Below are 21758 nucleotides of genomic sequence, written 5' to 3' on the forward strand. Positions count from 1 at the left end.
TAGTATGAGGAGCCCCGAATCAGAAGTGAGAGAACCTGGCTTTGAACCGTGGCTCTGCTTCTTACTACTTCACCTCCCTGGACCTCAGTTTCCTCCAAATAGCTCATTTTCCAAACTCACTATCATAACACTCTAATCGTTATTCTTGCAGTAACATCAAGAGATAGTACAGAGTGTAGAATCCTGGCAGTGAAAATGTCTGTATTGCCGAGATCATTTTCTGCCAATAACTTTGTACATTATACTCCCACCGTTATACCTTAATACTGGAAATTTCAAGCTATTAAAATAAGCACACCCCAGTCAACTTAACACAGAAAGACAGCTTACACTTATTACCTAGAAATACAGTGAAAACAGCTGTCATAATGGGAACCAAGGATGTTATTTGTTTAGTTGTAAATGCAAAGTAAACATGTGAAGCCTTTGAGTGTTAGCAATTGAAGAAGTACTCTTCCCCAATTGGCTGTTTGAAAGTCTTCAAACTTATGATGATTTAGAACTGATTTGCAATTATAAATGACTTGAAATCATTGCAGAATTTCCCCCCAGATCTGATTGATGTGGTATAACATGTTTTGGATGTAATCCCCGCCCCCTTAACACTTTTTTTAACATGTCTTTTTAAAGCCAAAAATGCTGACGATATACAGACTGTATTGGTCTCCCCCCCTCCCCAAATGCAAAAAGGCAAATAATATTTTCAGTATCTAATATGTATTTTCAAAGTCAGACTCAGTAGGGTTTGGGGAATTCCAACTTGAAAATTTAATATTTGTTTAGTTTCATGTTTACAAGTGTACCTGAATTTGAAACCATAGCTTATTATAATGATTTTCTCCTTTGGGGATCTTACAGTTCCAATTTTCCTCTAACTTTCCTTAAGAGAGTCTCTTTGTAGAATATTCAGTGTTTGGGTTATTTTTAAGTCTTTGAAAACCTTGACACATATCTTATTATTCAATTAATTTGCTTTAGCCAATTTGGCTCCTTTCATTATTTGCCATAAGGCAAGCCTTAGCCAAACCATTATTTCTAATTAACTCTTTTAAAGTAAGGTCAAAGGGACATTTGGGGGTTTTCCTCTCTCCCTTTATGCTCAATAGTCTGCTATGTTTTAGTAGTCAAATTTTATTGCAACTTTTCAAGGATGTAAACATTTAATAAACGGAATGGGTTGCAACTTTGTGCCAAGTAGTGCCTTGTGTTTAATAATCATTTTAACAAATGCTGCTTGAAATAAACCCGCAATAAGTGCTCCAAGAGACATTCACCTAATTAAAAACATCAGCTTCTTGATAAACCTTGGCTACATTAAAAATCTCCTCTTCACATGGGATGATCAAATGTAAACAAAATATTGTCCTGCCAATATGGTCAGAATATTTTTGAGCAGATGTCTGCTTACACACACACACACACACACACACACACACACACACACACACACACACACACATATATGTGTGTGTGTGTGTGTGTGTGTGTGTGTGTGCATACATATATGTATGATCATCCCATGTGAAGGAATGAAATCTATCATTCTATTTCTGGACATCCTACTATCCATTTGCAAGATGTCATTATTACAGAACATTTGGATTTTTGAAAGTCCCCCCCCCCTTCTTTCTGGCTAGTGCACCCACTTAGGCCCCTCAGTTTTTTCCAGCTACTTTCCATATAGCTAAAAAGCACCTTGAAAAGTGTCAGGTTTAGAAATTCTCTCAAGTCTATATTAAACTGACCTTACATAAGTAAAGCTAATGGGGACAAAGGAGCAGAAAATTCTTGAAGGGAGAATGCTGGACTTAAAATTAGGAAGACAGGTTCAGATCCTACCTCTGACATTTAGCAGTTGTCTGACTCTGGGTATGCCACTTACCCTTTCAGAACCTCAGTTTCCCAGTTTGTGCAATGAACTTTGCAGAATGAACTCTGTCGTACCTACACCACAGGGCTGTTGCTTATGAAGAGGCTCAGGTGAGAAAATGGATGTAAAAATACTCTGCAAGACTAATACTGGCTTAAGCTTGTAGTAGTTAGACTGTCAATACAATATAGTATTATAGAATAGGACTTTCTTTCTGTCTCCCCCAAAAGGCTCACAGTTAGAAATTCATGTTATCAGATTTCAATGCTACATGACAAAATTTGTCATGAGTTGATCAAAAAAGAGAGTGAGTAGATGAATGTTGTTGTTCAATCACTTTTCAGTCATGTCCAACTCTTCATGATCCCATTTGAGGATTTCTTGGCCGGGATACTGGAGTGCTTTGACATTTCATTCTCCAGCTCAGTTGACAGATAAAGATATTGAGGCAAATCTGGTAAAATGACTTGCCCAGGATCACACAACTAATAAGTGAGGCCACATTTGACCTCAGGAAGATCAGTCTTCCCGACTCTGCTTTGCCACCTAGCCAGAAGACCCGAGTTCAAATACAGTTCAAACCCAAATGGGATCATAAAGAGTAGGACATGACTGAACAACAATAACAAGTTCGCACCAGCTCATCCATGTAATTGTTGACCCCCTCTACCAAATTTTCTCCCAAATAAATAAAACTGGAAATTTTTTTATGATGTTATAAAAATTCTTATTTATCATTCCATCTTCTGGGTAAACAATAGGGGCAACCAATAAATGGAAGGCTGGGGGACAGATGAGAGGAGGAAGAGATGAATTAATCAGAATTATTAAGAGTTCATTTACATGTTAATTTCATTTATACCTGAAATAAGTTTTTGATTTGAAAAGATAATAACAATCATTGCTATCTTCTTAACAGAACTTTTGTGAAAATCAAACACCAGAACAATTCAGTCCGGCCATACCAAACTGGTCCACAATGGCACCCAAATACAAGAGCTTAAACCAACAGGGCACTGAGGAGACAAAAAACAAATGGAATTGTCTTTTCCCCCCACCCTGTTCCTTTATTTATTTAATTATAGCTTTTTATTGACAAAACATATGCATGGGTAGTTTTTCCTTTTTTTTTTTTTCTCCTGAGGCTGGGGTTAAGTGACTTGCCCAGGGTCACACAGCTAGGAAGTGTTAAGTGTCTTAGACCAGATTTGAACTCGGGTCCTCCTGAATTCAAGGCTGGTGCTCTATCCACTGTGCCACCTACCTGCCCCTCATGGGTAGTTTTTCAACACTGACCCTTGCAAAAACTTCTGTTCCAACTTTTCTCCTCCTTCCCCACACCCCCTCCCCTAGATGGCAGGTCATCCAATACATGGAACCGTCTTTAAATCAACTTTTAAGTACTGTGGGTTTTTTTTTTTTTTTCTGTTTTAGAGGTGCATTTCCTACATACAAAAATGACTATTTTTGGAATATAATATTTTTATAAAGCTTTGTTTTAGTAATGGTCAATATTAAGAAACAAAAACATTCATTTTTAATCTACAAACAAGCCCAAGTACTGGGATTAATTTTGACAGAAAGGACAGCTCCTCAGCAAAAGCATAGAGGTTGGTCCCTTTCAACTCTGATGACTGATGCCTTGATGATTAAGCAGGCTGCAGTTTCCTATCGCTGTATGTTATTCTATCAATCATAAGGATACAGTATAAGCCAGAACAATAAGGCATTTCATAATGTGGTTCTCATTTAAATAAAAAGTCAACAGCATGCACTACTGGCAACCAAGATAAAACACATCTCATTGCTTATTTCTTTATCAAAAATTGCCTTGTAATTTGAATATTAGCTTGGCTAACTGTGGTGACCATAAATGCATGGTTTGAAGTTTTGAGATGTTCTTCCTTGTATTCTTAACTTGGATTTGTGGGTAGTTTAAGATAAAAGTCTTTGAGTTGGAAGGGATTGTCTGAGGTTATTCAAAGCAACCCTAGCTGAAGTAAGAATCCCCTCTCCAGCAGTCATTTGCCTCTGCTGAACTCCACGACGGAGAATTCATCACAAGGGGACCTTTCCATTACTGGACAGGCTTCTTTGTCAGTAAGTTCTTCCTTAAACCAAGTCAACCAGGAAACACTAAACTAAATTCAAAACTACAAAAGCCCGATGGATTCCATATAGGTTACAATGTAAGTGATTAAAGCCACAATTGAACCAATGAGGAGATGATCTTTAAAGATTCTTCAACTGCTCAGATCATTAAGAAATTATTAAAATTCCAAAAATTACTAAAAAAAATTCCCTTGGCTTCATAAATCTGGATTCTCTTCCATTTTCTCAAAAGCCCCATAATGACATCATTATTGCTACTCTGATTAGAGTTAAGGCAACAGTTAAATGTAGCAGCTTTCATTTCATATTACCAGTCTATAAGAATAAAAATGTGATCATCTCTTTTACAAGACAAAATGGACATTTTTTGAGACTCTACTGGGTAATATTTTATTAGGCACTGCAGTTACAAGGAACAGCACACATGCGAGGTTCTAACAAGATTTTTATTGTCCCGATGTGGTCAGTCAACAAATATTTTGAGTTCCTTATTAAGTACTGACTTGAATAGAAATTACAAAACTGCTAAGTTGAAGACATTCATTTGTGTTACACTACTAGCAATTGCCCTGAAACTTGGAAGAGAAATCCAACAGACTTCAAGCTATCGAGCACATGGAATGGGTTACATGTGTTCCGTGTCTTCATTATCACTGCCTCCAAGGCTGCTGTCAGTAGACTGAGTGCCATCATCATCTAAGCTTACTCTCTTTTGTACTTCCTTCTGTTTTTGCTCTTTTGGTGTACTCTTCTCTGGGATCTGCTTCCCTACTGCCAGGACCCCGCTTCCAGAAGCAGAATCAGGATCTGATGAATGAATTTCTTTCTGGATGTTAGGATGCTCTAAAAAAGACTCCCAGCCTTTCAGTCTTTCTTCTCTCTCTCTCGATGTCTCTTCAACCTATACATAAATAGAAAATGTCATTCAAAGATACTTCAAGCCAAAAGAAGTGTCTGTTTTCCATGTGGTGCTTCCAAACTTACTATAAGGTACAATAGTTACCTTAAGTAACTTAAGAGTAACAAGAACCATCAGAAACAGCTCAACTAACTTCTCCAAAGCTAGGAGTACTATAGAATACCATGGAATTGTTTATTTTAATCATACCACAGAGGCCAGCTGTAGTGAAACGAATCATGCTAATGTAATAAAAAAGGATACCACAAAATCTGAAAAAGTATAGGAGATTGGAAAGGGAGTTGACTTTACTAGTTTTTTCTACAATATATGAAATTTATATAGAAATTAGTATTCTGATAAACTTATGAAAGAAGTACATAAATATTAATAATAAATAATAATGATATATAATCTGAGAAAAAACTAATCTCAACTCAGATATCTGATATTTGGTATCTAAAGTCTGACAGGATCAGTTTCCTTAAATGGCCTTTGGGCACTTTAAATACTTCAACTAAAATTGAGATAACTGATGTAAAAAATAACAAAACAACAGCTTATAACCCCAAATAGAAAAAAAATTTGATTCTATATTGCCACTGCTTTTACCTCCCATCCATCCATTCCATGAAAGACTTAAGACTTAGTTTCTACTTCTTTATTTTGAACTTTCATGGAAGATGACTGATTCATACCCCTCATACCTCACAATCCCTCCTGCAAAGTCACATATATAAAATATTAATAAAAATGACTTATTACTTTAAACTGATTAAATAGAACCTATGGTCTAAGTGTGAAGCTCTACTATAGTAAGTCTCCTTATGTCAAACAAAATTCTGATTATTTTTGAATTCATCGTTAATATCTTACCTGAATGCAAGATATGGAGAGAAGATAGGTAGAAGGAAAGAGGAGCTTGGAAAGCTCTTAACTCTTACCTGGTAATCGGTCACACCATCCCATACTTCTACATTTAACTGACGACCACCAAACCATCTCTCATTGAGGGCTTGTATGCAGAGATCAGCTTCTTCTGGTTCCTTGTATGACACAGAGGCCACACCATCTGGATGTCTCTGTTAAAGGACAAAAGAGGGCATGATTAAAATACACCATCCTCTCCCTCAACTAATCTAGGTGGAGAAAACAAAAAGATTTCAAGCACTTTATATATACTCAGAAGACCAATAATGTGCAGTCTGTTCACTGGCACAGTACCTGGCTCTCTTCCCTAATATTTGGCCTCTAAAATGGGGACTTAAAGAGTGGCCAACTTGGGTGATGGATCTGCCCCAGCCCCTTTCCCCAGAAACTTTGTTTTTGAGATTTTCCAAATTATTTTCTAAAGAGCAGTGACTAAGCAAGAGTTGTACAACAATCAGTGGCAAAAGTTACCTGCTCCCTAGATCACCTAGAGCTTCACTCCATTCCCCTTAACAATTTTTCAAGGCTGAGTGTATAGAAAAAAGGGCTCATTTAAGTGAAAAGGCTTAAGTGAGGGCTGGCAAAAGATGGGAGGCAGAGAAAGGAGAATGATTTGTAATTGAAAGGTAGTTTTTAACATTTGTAATTCTATTTTAATTTTAGGTTTGGATTTTCTGAACCAAGGTAGAAGCTGCCACGTTTGTTTCAGTAAATGGGAAGTCACATGCACATGCATAAGAAAGCCAAGATAAGGAGAGAAGCTACCAAAGGAGTAAGTACTGACTAGGTGTCCTCCCTTCCAAGTAACTGATTACTCCTCAGATTTAATCTTCTGTCCAACCAATAAGAAAAAAAAAAAACAACAACAACAACATCGCAATAGGAGAAGCTGCTGTTAAAAACAAGAGATCATATTTCAAAGCATGCAGGTGGGAACTTCAGAGAGAAAACATTGTCCTTTGGCAAAAGACAAGGTCTAGGGGAAGTATGCAAAATAAGGAGACTGAGTTTTTCCTGTCCTTTCCTGAACCTGCTCAGAGGTCTAGCACTTATGTTGAAGGAAAATTATCTAGGCATGTAAAATTATTGCTAATCGATGCTTATTTCTTGACAAGCACCAGATAGCCTCACATGGAATGCAGGTACATATTGATAAGTCTCATCCGCTTCCTTATAGGACATATTTCTTTTTTTTTTTTTATTGTCATGTAGTTATTTCAATTATGTGTGACTTTCTGTGACTCTATATGGGGTTTTCTTGGCAAAGATACTGGAGTGGTTTGCTATTTCCTTCTTTAGTTCATTTTGCAGATGAGGAAATGGAGGCAAACAGGGTGAAGTGACTTGCTCAGGGTCACCCAGGGAGCAAGTATATGCCACTGGATTTGAACTCAGGAAGAAGAGGCTTTCTGACTCCAGACCTGGCGCTCTTGCCAACACAGAACCACCTGAGGGCCCCATAGGGCACATACTTATGACTAAGGAGAGGAAGTAGCTGGACCTGTGCTTTTCCTAGTTTAGGGAGCTCCCAGTTGAGGAGACTCCCTCTAAGTTGGGACTTTGGTGGCAACTTCTGGTCTTTAAGTTGCTTGGAGTACTGAAATATGAAGCAAGTTTCCCAGGATGCCATAGCCAGGACATGGTAGGGGAGGGAACCTAGTGTAGGCCTTCATGGCTGTGGGGACAGACCTCTCCGTTAATTCGTTAATTCTCTTTATGATTAGATAAGGAGGCCTATTAGGTAGAAAGGCATGCTAAACTCCCGGTGCACATTAAAGCCTGTTACCTAGAAGACTGGTTATTTTCAAGTAATTTTTGTTCAATTGGGTCATGTACTTACATCAAAGACAAGGACCTTCTTTACTTGCCCAAACTTTTCACACTCTGTTCGGAGGTCTTCTCTGATTTCATTTAGCACTAATGGATCCTCCTGCAAAGATTGCACATGGTTAAACACATTTCTGTCTCAACTGTAAATCTTTCAGAGCCATTTCCTTTCTAAACATAATCTTTTTATAAAGTGTTTTTTATATCTACAGTTAAACATGTTTATGGTTTAGGAAAGCATTATGTACAAACAGAGCAAAATATAGGCATTACCTTTCTCTTCACACAGTCTCATGTGTCAAAATTAAATATAACACAAGAGTAATAACTGCAGAGAAAGCCTCATTCAAGGATCCAATGAATATTAACATCAAGAGAGATATCAGACATGTTTGTCATTACCATAAAAGATTTCCTATTGGTAAAAATATTCTCCAAATATTTTTATGGACAAATCATACCATAGTAACTATACTAACTTCTGAAACATTACAAACTCTCAGCAAACTCCATAGTAATATCGAGAGAGCAGTCAGACCGTTCACACTGAAAAAAACGAGCAGATGAATACGAGTGTTGCCAGCTTTTAAAATATAGCTGGATGTATAGTCTGCAAAATTAGCCTATCGATAAACACATCTTGTATGAATGCTAGACACATATAATGATCTGGACCCAGAATTAAAAGGAAGCGACTAAGAAACTGCCCAGTGTTCCTGCAAAAGCCCTTCTTAACATGATTATTCCTTGTGATGTTGCTACTTGGCTGAGATTCCTAGAATTAGTTGTACTAGGTATGTGAGGATTATTATGGGCCAGAACTCTGAACTTGAAACAAAGGATTCTTACAAGGTACTAAGTCAGTGGAATTGATAAAGACAATAGTTATCTAATTTAGCATGGTTCAGTATAATTGATCTGATCCTACAAGGAGATGTTATGGGCTAGAACTTGAAACAAGGTACTAAGTGGAATTGAGGAGACAATGGTTAAATGTAGTTTAGCATTGATTTAATCCTACAACAAATAATGGTTTCCTACTGATGAAATGATTGGTGTATGCTCAGTGTGGGGCATATAAGCAAGAAGCTTTCAGGGCGAGGAGGACAAGTGCACTAGAAGCTCTCAGAGCCTCAGCCAGGATTCAGTCAGGGAGATTCAGAAGCCAGAGAAGGCAAATGGGAGGTCAAGTTCTTGGAATCAAGGAGAGAGATAGGCCTCTAAGAAAGCTAACCAGGCCCCAGGAAAGGAGATAAGACTTGGAAAGAGACAATAAAGGATTTGGACTTTAACTCCTGGCTGCACTTGTGGTGATTACTGAACTGAAATGAAGGCTGCCTCCAGAGACCCCAAGAAAACCCCAACAAGAGAATATTACATTTTAGAGAAGAATATTACAGAGGATGATAAAGAATTCAAAGGGCAATGATGGCTGAATAGTGGACGTAAGTAGGCTGGCATGTTCTCACCAGTGACTGGTATGTGAGGTAGCCTAGGAGGTATAGGAAGGCAACATATGGCCAGAAAAGAGGACAAGTTGCTCATAAGGAAGAATGAGACAGTGGTGCTGTGCATCAACCAAGACATCAAAAGGCTAAGTCCTCCAGTGTGCTGGGAAGAGGTATTGAGGCACGTTTGTTTAAATAAATGCGAATGACAGAGAATGAGGACCGGAGGGACATTTGCGTTGGTTAAACGAGTACCCAGATTATGAAAATAATACTTGTATGATCTCCATGCAGTTTTCCACTTAAGACAAACAAGAAGATATGAGGCTCTCATTTGACAGATGAGGAAACTAAGGTCCAGAGAGAAATGATTTGCCCATAATGCAACTACTTAATGGCAGCCCAGGTCTCAACATACTCCATTGAAGGTGCTTTCTACCATTCCATAGGTGAAGAGAAAAAGTCATTTAACCTGTGTGTCTTCAGTTCCCTGCCCTGCCACCCCTAAGTCTTCCCTCTTGCAAGCCCATTTCCTTGGACCAATCCTTATGTGGCATGACTTTGGACCTGTTGCCACTCAAGTCAGACTCTAGCTTTGGGTGCCTACTATGAGACTGTAGCAGCTCTTAGCATCAGCAACATTGCCTAATGCCTCATACTCTGTAGCCACACTCTCCTTTGACACATGTAGGATTCTATTGATGATAATGCCTCTTTTTAAATAAATGACATTTGGGTAGATTCTCTTTTTATAGAAATTACCAAAAGCCTAATAGACCATTCAGTAAATAAAGAGGATATAGTTCTTAAACTGCCCATCACATTACCGGGTTTCATTTTAGAACTCGGTCACATTGAAAAGAAAAGGATCTGGTTGTTATAAACTGCAAAGGAATGAAGTGATGAAAAAGCATTTCTTAAGTGCCTGCCATGGACAAAGCCCTGGGAATACCATCAGAGAAGCAAGGCGGGCCCTATTCTCGAGGAGCTCACGTTCCAACATAGGAGACACATTCCGATCCTCAAATAGAAGGAGGTAATAGAAGAACAGCTCCACAGAAGTTCTGATCAAATGGCTTCCTTGTAGTGTGGCAACTTCTTAAAGAGAAGGAGAACTAACTCAGCACTAATTGCCTTTGTGGTGTCTGGGCCCAGCCTAGCCAAGTGCCACCATCTCTTTTTGTTGGTATTTTTCCTACTGGGGGGTGGAGGGATGGGGGGAGTCAGAAGTAGGAGTTCTATTAACAGAAGCGACAGTCTACCAAGGCTTCAGTCTGACTAGGCAGACAGAGTACTCACTGATAAAATTGCAAATCTTTGAAGCATCACAAACATAATGAAAGTTCTAGAGCAATTCACGTAGGAGCTGCAAACATATTAAGAAAGTATAAACATAGCTTTGCTTCAGTGTTTCTTGTCCTGGGCTTGCAGAATCTCAGCATTGGAAAGAGATCTCAGAAAGCAGCTGGTCCAACCAAGTGAGCCCTTCCTCCTACCCATCCCCGTGCCCAAATCTTCAGCCACACAGGTAGTAAATGGCAGTAGCAGGATTTGCACTCAGGTCCTCTGACTTCAGATCTTTGGGACGCTCTCTGAGAGACTTGCTTCCAGGCTGACATTAAGCCATCACTGACTGGTTGTGTGTGTGTGGGGGGAGTCTGGCTACCGAGCCACTTGTGAATCCATCCAGTTGTTCAATGAACTAGCCCACTTCTCTGTCATTTTCAAGAATAGCACAAGATAATTTATCAAGTGCTTTGATAACCTACAAGGGAGTTAGAGCTCCAGTATTCTGCTAATCTCTCAGCTTAGTAACTGGGCAAAAGGAAATCAAGTGAGTCTGGAATGATTTTTAGCTTAGCGACTTCAGTTTGCTTTACTGGTATCAGGAAGGTTAAGAAGAAATTATAGTAACCTCCTTTATCTCCTTTATCTGAAAATGGATATTTCATAAATTGCTGTCTCTCTGTAAACTATGAAAATGTTGCTTAAAACAACAACCACCACAACAACAAACTTCTGAGCAGAAAGAACCTTTAGATTAAAGAGAGTTGAGACTAAAGTCAGATCTGAGTGATGTGGGAATTGCTCCAAAATCCTGCAGTAAAAAGCTTCATAGCTATTAAAATTTCAGAAAGCTGTCTCTAGCCACTTATTATTTGTTTTCCAGCCTGTATTTTTCCCCAGGGAACTGGTGGTATTTCTTTTTTCCTGATGAGGACATGGAAAGGGAAGCTGCTACCCCTTAAAAAAGTTCTAGTTGGATGCACTTAAGAGTGAGGCTGAAATACACCCACTGTTGTTGGACGTCAGTTTTCAATCTTTTCTTAGAGCGCTCTTTGTCAGCTGATGTATTTTTAATAAGGTTAGAAATTGTATATATAGAAGGTCCTCTCATGTCAGAGAAAATTAACATTTGTCATTTGCCCTCATGTTAAAAGGTATTTTTAAGTGCCTTACTTCTAACACCCTTCAGCTGTCTGGTATATAAATGTACTCCAGAGGGGAGGGGAGGGGAGGCACTTGTTACTTTTGGAAACCCCTACCTTGTCTGAGATTGAGATCAGCTTTAACTGAGAATGATTGTGCTACTAATCTGTATTCTTTAGGAAATGTAACCTTTCCCCAAAAGCAATCCAGGGAAAAACAGACATCTATGTTGAACACTTGCAACAGAAGAACACAACCTCAAAATGTGTTCTAACCCTTTTAAGTTATTTATCAAATGTGCACACCAACCTGTAAGCTGGTGTAATGAAAACAAGGGAGGTGAATGACCAAAAGTACAGTAGCCTTTAAGTCAGGAGGCACCTGGCTAGTCTTTGAACTCTGACATGAGCAAAGAAGAAAGTGAATATCTAGGAGGTCATAGATCAGAGAAGCCACGATAGGGAGCTGGAAGGGAGCTTGAGGCCATTGAGTCCAGCCTCTTTATTCTATCCAAGAGGAAAGCATGGGGGTGGGAAAAAACAGCTTCACATTTTGGTTCTACTATTTTCTAGCTTGTGACTTTGGGCAAGTCCCTTTATCAAGCCAGGCTAGGGAGTTAGATGTGATGATGACTACTAAAGTCCCTTCAATAGTTTTACATGCTGTGATCATAGAATATCTACCTACCTGGGTAGATACCATAAAATCTCCTTTGTGGCTGTGAATTTTGGGATTCTCTGAAACTAGTACCTCAGTAAGTAATGGGTCCTAATACCTTACAAAATGGACCTGCGTCCAAACCCAGCTATTCATTCTCTATCTGTAAATCTTTTAATGACTGTTTTTCATTGCTTTCCCCAATGAGTTATTTGAGGCTGTAAGTTGAAGCCTAAGCAAAAGGAAAGGTGAATTAATTTCAGAGTTCTGCCATTTTAATTTTTCTGTAAATCAGTCAGTTGGAGTGAAGGGGGCTTTGGAATTCTCCAAGAAAGCATGATGTCCCCTGTGGCCCATATCCCAGGCCCCTGCTGAGTGGTATTCAGGAAGGCACATGCACACTCTGTAAACTTTAAAGAACAATATGAAGAGAGTGATTCTAAACAGGATAGCAAAGTATCTGCTAAGAAGGACTGAAACATCTCACCTCAAAATCCTTAGGATGGAACATGTTCTTGATAATGACGACACGCTCATGCCGCATTCGTGCTGTGCCCGGTTTCTTCTCAGGCCACCAATCTAGCTGTCTAAAAGAAATGAAGCAACAATAAGAATGTGACTTTCTTTTCATGTTTGCAAATATTTATTGAAGAAAAATCTTATACCTTAATTATTCTCCCTCACTGGGCAATCAATAGTGATAAATACTTTGTTGCCTTTAATGCAAACACAAATCTCTTTTCTTCAGTACCATTCATCGGAAACCATTCAGAATGAAAAATAAACATGTCTGTAGGCACTGAGCATGGCCCAGGCCTGCTCTTTTTGCAGAGCCACTCCCGTTTTAGAAAGTTAGTATTTATTTGAAAATGCCAATGTCATTTGTGAAAGAGAGCTTAATTACACCAGTAAGTATCTTTGAAGTCTCTTCTAGTTACACATAAATAACAAACTCTTCATCTTGTATTCATACACTTCCCTTATGTGACACTGAGGAATCATGAGGCTTATGGCTAAAAAACTGTGCTCATCCTTGACTTTCTGTGCATTGATAGCAAATTCACCAATTTCACTATGATTTTAGAGTTCTCCCAAATCAATACAAATGTATCATTTTGACTACTTTCTAAAAAAAAAAAAAAACTAGATTTTTACAAAGTTTCAGTTTCCTAACGATTTCCCATTCAAATTTTGGTAGTTGCATTTTAATTAGCGTCTAATTACTCTAATAAAGAATTTCTTAGGTTAAAGAATATAAAAGAACCAATGTTATCTAAAGCACTTAAAAAAATCTCATTTTTCTATTGCAAATAAATAGGATATATTTCTACCACTGGAGGGGGAAAACCCAATCTCCCTGTTGTTAACATACCCCTGTAAGATTCTGGGTCATCTCTCTCTAGCTCCCCAAGAAAGAATGCTTTTGCACAGATGGCATTTATAGGAAATCATGTACATATGTTTGGAAGAATAAAGCAATGCAATTCCAAAAGTGCCAAAAGTTGTTAGTATGTTTTAGCCATACTTAATGTGAAACACTGTGCCCAAACAACAATGCCGACAGAAAAAAGTCAACACCAACTTTTGTTGAAGAGACAGCTTTTTCTTGTAATCTTTGCATTTCTTCTTCTTCTTACTGGCATCATATTCACCCTTGAGCTGAAATTTTGCTTTTTCAACATGCAGTCTATAGCCTCTGATTTGATCATCATCTAGAAGCTTTAATGCTAGATGGACAGATTCTTTCTATGTGAAGGTAAAATAAAATCTGTTACAGTCTATTCTGAAACATGAGAAATCATAAAAATTTTTTTCCAAGAGACATGTACATCCCAGAAACATACACCAACAATGTAATTCAATGTAACAATGTAAAATAAGGGACTAGTTTAGTGTAGTGCAAAAAAACCCAATAACTCGTGTGTCAACAAACTTGGTTTCTAGTCCTGTTTCTGACACTAATTAGTATGGCCTTAACTTCCTTTCTCATGGCCTCCATTTTCTCATCTGTAAAAAAGAAAAGGGTGGTTAGATGGACTGGATTATCTCTAATATCCCTTATTGCTTTATAATTTTGTGATCCTGATGTCCAAAGGCCCAGGTAATTTGGTAATATCTTTTGTCTTCCAATTCCTATCTAACCTGGCTCTTATGAACAGCTGAAAACCACAAGGTGCTTTTTTGTGCAAAATAAGTTTTATGGTGTTGGTTCCTACACCAATGGAAAGTACTGTTAAAAATACTACTTGAAGCTACCTGCAGAGAAATGAAATGACAAGGACTAAGCAACACTCTGCCTGAAATATGATGCTCTGATACCCGAGTTCCTCTTGCCTAGTCTCTGTTTACTGACCTCTCTATTCAAGCTGCCAATGGAGCAATTTTTTTAGTTCTCCATTATCTCCAAATCAAGTTTCTTACAGGCCCCATTTCTCCTCTAAAAATACTATTGGGTCCAAACAATTCCAACAGGCATTTATGCATATACTGATAAGAGTTTAATAATCTTGGAATCGACTTGGAAAATATCTATAAATTTCCTTGGATTTCATTGCATAATACCTTTAATACTTTGGGGGTGATTTCTAGATCCATCACATTCAGGACCCAGCTCTAAAGCCCCCACACTACATAGCATTTCTTCTCTGATTGTTCAACCCCAGCCCCACTTGGATGCCCCTTACCTCACTCTACATGTACTCAGGATGCTTACATTTATTGGGGGGAATGTGGCACAGCATTATTTGGTTCTTCTTAATGGCAGTCTGCAGCTACTATCAAGTTGCTATATCTCAGTCTCTTACTACTACCATTGGATACCTAAGTTCCTCAACGACGAGGGTTTTTGCCTTCTATTTCTCCCATCTTCTCTAGGAGGTACTAAACCAGTGTAGTTTACAGGTGGATGTTCTATAAACATTTGTAGATTTTGCCATTGTTTCCCCTGATAGGTAGGTCCATGTGACTATTAGTCAACTCCCAGTTTTTATTAACTACACACTGCCTTCTTTGGTTAAAAAAGGCAGTAAACATGGAAGGTACAAGCTTCTTGCCTGTCTAGCTAGACAAGATATATTCACTGACACAGTCACACACATGCAAGCTGAAATTTGCGTTTCACTTATACCTCAATCATGATATTTCTATGTAGTGGACATCATTCATCAAAGCTTAGTCTTAAGTCACAAGTTAAGGTTCTCACTCCATATTATCTATGTAACCGACCTTCAAATAACAGCAAAGCCCATCTCCTTTCAGATTTCCTTGTTTATCTTTATAAAGTTTGATTTTATATTCTTCTGTTTGAGGATCTTTCATGATAATGCCACATTTGGACATAAGCTGAACAAATTCCTCCTGTGTAATGTCTGGAGGTAAGCCTGCAAAGTTAACAAAGACACTGCAACGTATTTCAAAATGTAGAATATAGCTGTGGTTCTCATAAAAGCTGCTTCATCAGGGTATCCCACCAATTAGAAATGCCCATGAACTGATATACTATACCATCTGTTCAAGAACATTCATGGGACACGTTCACTTGACTATTTTAAAATAAAAAAAAAACAAATTTAAAATATTACTCTTATTCATCAAATTAGCAAAAGTAATTAAAACAAAATCCAATGTTTGTAGGTATTTTATATTCCTTATATACTCCTACACATTAACATATACTTTCATTTACTGTTTTTTTTAAACCACTTCCATAGTTAAGTAAAAAGCTAATGACTCAGAAGGTAAAGAAGCTGAGATTTTCATGGTAACTACATTTTGCCACTTATACGTATAACAAAATTAAATGACTATATCTAGAATTTAGCTGCTCAAACTTTAGAATGTCTAACTCTATGCTGAATCTCAGTCAGATAGGATTTTCTCTGGAAGACCTATGTTATTTACTCATATATATATATATATATATATTTCAATTATTTATCCTATCTCATGGAATCTAGAGGTAGATGCCAAGATGAAAGAAACTGAGGCCCAGAGAAGGCAATTAACTGGTCCTCATGCAAGTCAGTGTTCAAAGTGGAGCCCAAAGTCTGCTCCTCTACTTCACTTAACACTAGCTCTTTATATATGTAGAACCAATGAGTTTTGATTGAGATCCATATTTTACAGTTGATTTTCCTATTACCAAATCTAACAGGAAATACATATTTCTTACTGTGGATGGGTTTCCAAATACAAGCATGCCAAACTTTAAAATAAAATATACACTCTAAGAAAAATAAAATTGTTAAAAATCCAACTTTCTATTATAATATAATATAATGAAAGATGCCCTTGTAGGACTTACCAGTAACATAAACATTTGTATTTCTGTCTTCTTCAACTTGAAACCATCCTAAAAATAAAATTAAATTTATGAGTCCCAGAGTACACAAAGTTGTTAGGATGTTAGTTTCTCTAACTTTTCCAACATCCCAGATTTAGAGCTAAAAAGTTGTAGGTCAGCGAGTCCACTTGCCCCTTTTATTTTATAGATGAAGAAGGTGGTCCAGAGTAGTGAGGTGACAAGGGGGTAGGGAAGGTGATGAGTATAGGGGCAAGAAGGATAAGGATCCAAACCCAAGTCCTTAGGCTCCAAACCAGCATTCTACTCTCCCTGCTGCCCTGCACTGGCTGTCTTAGCTTCAATGTATCTGGGAACTTAGATCATCATACAGAACAATTCAAATCTTCACCCTCCTTTTCAAAATGCTTTTGAGCTGTGCAATTTATTTATTTTCAAGGAATTGATTTGGAAAGGGAGGTGGGCTTATTTTGATTCTAAAAAATTCTAACAACTATTTTAAAAGACTTCCTACTGCTATTTCCCTAAAAGTTAATGCTACTCTTTAAAGATTGAGCTTCAAGGTTGTTTTTTTTTTTTTTTTTTTTTTTTTTTTTTAAAGCTATCATAGTTTCTAAGATAGACAGCTGCTTACCAGGTTCAGGCTTTCTTTTTTCTCCTTTCTGCTTTTTTTCAATATCTTCTATGGATTTTTTATCAGTAGGTTTCCCTTTAGCTTTTTCACTCACATCAGATATATTCTCTTTTTTTGTATGAGAAGAAGAAGGACTATCATCAGGGAACCCATAATTGGCTTGATATGTAGCAAGGAAATCTTCAGATATCTAAAAGGAAATTCAAATATGTAAATACTTCTAATTTAATTCTTCCCTAAATCACAGTATAACAACATATGGTACCATAGATGGGTTTCTACTAACAATGATTATAACCAGGGGTCCTCAAACTTTTAAAATAGGGGGCCAGTTCACTGTCGCTCAGACTGTTGGAAGGCCGGACTATAGGAAAAACAAAAATTCACCCTGTCTCTGCCCCTCAGCCCATTTGCCATAACTCGGCAGGCCGCATAAACGTCCTCAGCAGGCCGTAGTTTGAGAACCCCTGGTTATAACAGTGAAGCATAGAGAAGCTAGACTACTTGAATATATGGAAAGCATATGTTAATAATAGATGATATGTGGGTAATCAGGACATCTGAACAAATTTGGAGCTACTTCTCTTGCTCATTTCTACTTTGTTTCAAGCATTGTAACATATTCACTTTTGTGAGTAAATATGAAAACATTCTATCCAACTTTGGTTTTTCATTAGAAACTTTGTCTACAAGAGCAATGGATAAAATGTGACCAGGCCAAAGTTAAAATTGGCAGTTCACCAAGTTTAAGCCACAATGTCGATCTGCTCATATATACGTGCACGTGTGTGTACACATATGCACATGTGCACATGTATGCATACACATGCTATTGTATATACACACGTATGTATTATATTTAACCTTCACATTTATTAACTATATTTTGCAATATATTCAGAGACTTAGAATGGTACCCTGGCTTAGTGCTCAGGACACTGATTCAGACTAAATACTAGTTTTGCCTCGTTATTATAAAAATTGTCACTTTATTAATGTGTTTCAACCTAAAATGAGATCAGTGCCACCAGGTTATAGCTATGTACAGGTATCTTGCAGGTAAAGAATCACTGCACAAAGGAAAAACTACAATGATATCTTCATACCAATTAATTCTTTAGTCCAATCAATCTTAAGAAAGAGGGAAAAAATAAAAGCTAAAAGTTTATGGAGAAGCAGACTTATTTTGCCTTTTTTTTTTTTTTTTTAATACGATGAAAAGATCAATCAAAATTCAGATTACTGTGAAAGATCCTCAAATTTACTCCAAAAGTACTCACGGTACTCAAACAAGATGCCTGAAAAAATGTGAAAATGAACTAGCATTATAAAAATAGAAATTGAATACAAACAGAACAGGAGTTACTAAGGCTCAAAGAAGTTTAAATATATGCATAGGGTCTCTAAGGTCTCAATAAAGTTTTTGGCTTTCTAAAAATCTTTAATAAAAGAAGTAGGAGAAAGATGAGAAGAAAAAGAAAGAGGAGGAGAAGAGGAAGGATGAGAAGCTATTAATAAACATAGCTTAATACTTCATTAAGACTTTGGAGACAACCTGTATTTACATAATTAAAACTTAAGTGCCCAAAATGGAGTTCTTGTCATTGTAGATTTTCATAAGCCAGGCAGTATGCTCTTGAGACTATTTTTTCCATCTACACAGGATTCACATTTTAATTTTTTTCTTTTTGTGGTATAATTTTAATTTTTTCATTCTGAACTTGAGAAAAATTATTATAAACATTTTCATTTTCAAAAAAAAATTTTTTACAAATTTACAAATATTCTATATGTATCCTTTATAAAGTATAGTATTAAAATGTATAGCTTGCTTTTCATTAAGTATACACACCATTCAGCATGGTAATTTCAAACCACCTTGATTCTGTTACCTCTGAACATCCTTCTGATCTCTTCTGTTTATTTTCTTTAAAATTTTCATTGGTACTCTTTTTGTTTATTTGTTTCTAGATCTCCTGTCCCTAATCTGTTCCAATTATCAATTTTCCCTTGTTTTAGCCAGTATCAAGTAGTTGATTAACTATTGTTTTATAGTTTGAGATCTAATATTGCTAGGGGCCTTACTTCCTACTTTTTCCCTCTTCAAAATTTCCCTTGAGATTCTTGATTTTATGGTCTTCTAGATGAATTTCTCCCCCAGCTTTATAATAATAAATTATAAAAACAATTTATAATTACCCACCAGTAATTTAATTGTCATGGTACTAGATTAGTAAATTAATTTAAGTAGTATTGTCTTATAATGCATGCTCTAATAATACAATTAGACCATATTCATATAATCTAATTGTGGACAATGTGGACAATCTCTCCATTTAAAGTCTATCTTTATTTCTGTAAGCATGTTTTACAAGTATATACACATAATGCCTGCATCTTCCAAATATCTGATCCATTCTGTGGTCTTTAAAATTTTTTTTTTCATTCAATTTTACTTTCTTTTTAATTCCACATTCTTACCCTATCCCTATACCCTTCCCAGGACTTGTACTAAAAACATTTTAATATTTACTCTTTTGATTTTAGTGCCTTTAGTGCCTTAATTATTTTCTAGTCATCCTGTGTACATCTTATTTTTAAAATATTTTTGTTTGTAATTAATCTCTCCCACTAGATTGTGAGCTCCTTCAGAGGAAACTGTTTTTTTTTTTTTTTTTTTGCTTCTTTGTCTCCCCAGGGCTACAGAGTAAGTGCTTAAGAAATATGTTTTAATTAATCTGTATGAATACACTGTTTTATTTCATCTTTTTCAAGCTGGAGTTACCAGCATTTCTTTCATTTTTGGAAGTAGCCAAGACATTCAAGGTATTCAAATCCAATACTGCTTGGAAAAGATCCACACATATAATTGGAAAAACTCATCATTGAAGTTTCTAGACATATTCTTAGTTATATGGCTCAGATATTCATGCCTAGGGACAAAAAGCAGAAAGGCCCTTGGAAAAGTTCATTCCAAGGCTGTTCTTAAATTGTAAGAACTGTCCACCAAGTCAACTATGATCATAGTAATCATAAATTTTATCCTAATGCAAGACTGCGGCTTCCTTCAACAAACTTTGAAACTTTGTATCTTTTACAAAGGCTAAATTGAAAACCTCTGGATACTGTGTTGTTGTTGTTGTTGTTGTTTTGAACGAGTCATAAACCCAAAAAGAAATACAATTGAATGAATGGATGGATGAACGAACGAATGAATGAATGAATGAATAAACTGGCAACCGAACCAATAGAAGGCAAGCCTGGAAAGTTAGACTACCGAAGGCGAGGAACTGTGGAAATGGCTTAGCTAGGAACCTTTCTAAGATTCTAAGGATCCAATGGAACAGCAACAGCCGCTGTTTAACGTGAGGTCTCCCGGCCAGCCCCTTAGCCCAGGCGCCCTGCAGTCGCCCGCCCATACCTTGGGAAACCATGCCTTCTTGTCCAAATCCCACTCGTAAGTGGTGCCATCGGCTTGGTCCACGAAAGTGAAGGGGTCGTCGCCCTCGGGCATCTGGGTGCGCTCCTCTAAGAGTTTCTGGAGTCGCAGCTGTTCCTTGAACTGATCATAGTCGTCGCGCCGGCTGCCGCCGCTCATGTCTCCCCGCTCCCAGAAGGGGTGGCCAAGAAGGAAAGGCCGAGATAAAGTTAGGGAGTATCCCTTTCCCGCCACCTGCCTCCCGCAAAGTCCTCGAGCACCTCCAGAACGGCCCCCTCCCAGCTCCGGGCAGGAACTCTAAGGAAGTCCCGCTTCCCGAGTCCAGCACTCCCTTATTCCCATCCCGGCAGGAGACTCTCTCTGCTCTCCGCGCTGACCGGTCTACCTGAGAGGGATGGATCCTGAAGTCTGGTCCCAGTGGAAACTTCTCACCTGGACAGCAGTGAGGGGCTGCACGGCTGTGGCTGAAAAAACTCTGTCAGGACGTCCCGAGTGCCACCGTCCAAATGGGTACCACAGGTCCCCACACTGAGCGAATTCTGCCGGCACCAATAGCGTGGCCTTTCGGAGGAGTCTTGCTCGTTGGCCCGCCTTCCACGTGACGCAGAGCGTTCCTATTGGTTCCTCTGTCAAGGGCGGGCCGCTCGGTCGGATTGCTTTCCGGTTTGGGCTCGAGGGTTTGGGCTCCAGTGGTTTCGCTCGCTCCCAGCGGGGCGGAGAAGCCTGCTCCGAGTGCCCGGGATTCGGCGGGAGGGCCCAGGGAGCGCTCCGGGGCAGGTCTTTTGGCCGGGCGGAGCCGAGGGGGTTCTGAACGTTGTGTGGAGCGCGCTTTAATCTGCCTGTGATTAGAGAAGGACGCGGCCGGGGGTCTGTCAGACCGAGGGTTCTGTCTGTGAAGGCGCGACTCCCACAGGCCGCTGGGGATCGGGGAGAAAAGAGCCACGCGCGCGGGCACGTGGGGGGGGAGGGGGTGCGGAGAAAGGAGGGGAGGGAGGGGTGGGCGTGTTCCCTTTCTACTGCGCTTGAGCCAGCCCTCTTTTAGGCACCTACTGTCCTTTTCTGAGGGGATTGAGCCAGTTCGTTTAATATACTCAAAGTAACTTAAAAAGGAAGAAGGAACGGAGCTAACTGGAAGAGAGTCGGGAAAGGCCTTGTGGGCTAGGGGTGGGGTAGGGTGGGGAGGAGGAAGGAATGGAACCATCTTAGTTTAGCT

At 38.4% G+C, this 21758-nt stretch overlaps 1 protein-coding gene across 2 annotated transcripts; it reads right to left on the reverse strand.

The window, feature by feature from the left end:
• Positions 1-4345: 4345 nt before the first annotated feature.
• Positions 4346-21431, reverse strand: HTATSF1 (HIV-1 Tat specific factor 1). Of its 2 annotated transcripts, none has more exons than XM_074277089.1 (10): positions 20978-21431; positions 20528-20713; positions 17107-17296; positions 16476-16523; positions 15398-15552; positions 13755-13918; positions 12660-12759; positions 7651-7740; positions 5825-5962; positions 4346-4883 (listed from the first exon to the last, which is right to left on the reverse strand). In XM_074277089.1, exons 2-10 carry the CDS (start codon positions 20702-20704, stop codon positions 4608-4610), a joined length of 1338 nt encoding a protein of 445 aa, XP_074133190.1. In that variant the 5' UTR covers positions 20705-20713; positions 20978-21431; the 3' UTR covers positions 4346-4607. The 2 variants fall into 2 exon arrangements, with proteins under 2 accessions (XP_074133190.1, XP_074133189.1); XM_074277088.1 differs by having other exon boundaries at positions 20931-21084.
• Between the last annotated feature and the right edge of the window lie 327 nt (positions 21432-21758).

This window comes from Sminthopsis crassicaudata, chromosome X (genome assembly GCF_048593235.1).
Source record: "Sminthopsis crassicaudata isolate SCR6 chromosome X, ASM4859323v1, whole genome shotgun sequence".
Classification (NCBI taxonomy): domain Eukaryota; kingdom Metazoa; phylum Chordata; class Mammalia; order Dasyuromorphia; family Dasyuridae; genus Sminthopsis; species Sminthopsis crassicaudata.

Excerpts from the sequence above, each read along its gene's own strand:
- HTATSF1 (XM_074277089.1), bottom strand. The coding sequence starts at position 20,704 with ATGAGCGGCGGCAGCCGGCGCGACGACTATGATCAGTTCAAGGAACAG. Across the intron at positions 17,297-20,527 it reads AGAAGGCATGGTTTCCCAAG|ATATCTGAAGATTTCCTTGC; the intron begins GTATGGGCGGGC and ends ATTTCCTTTTAG. Across the intron at positions 4,884-5,824 it reads ATGGTGTGACCGATTACCAG|GTTGAAGAGACATCGAGAGA; the intron begins GTAAGAGTTAAG and ends ATTTATGTATAG.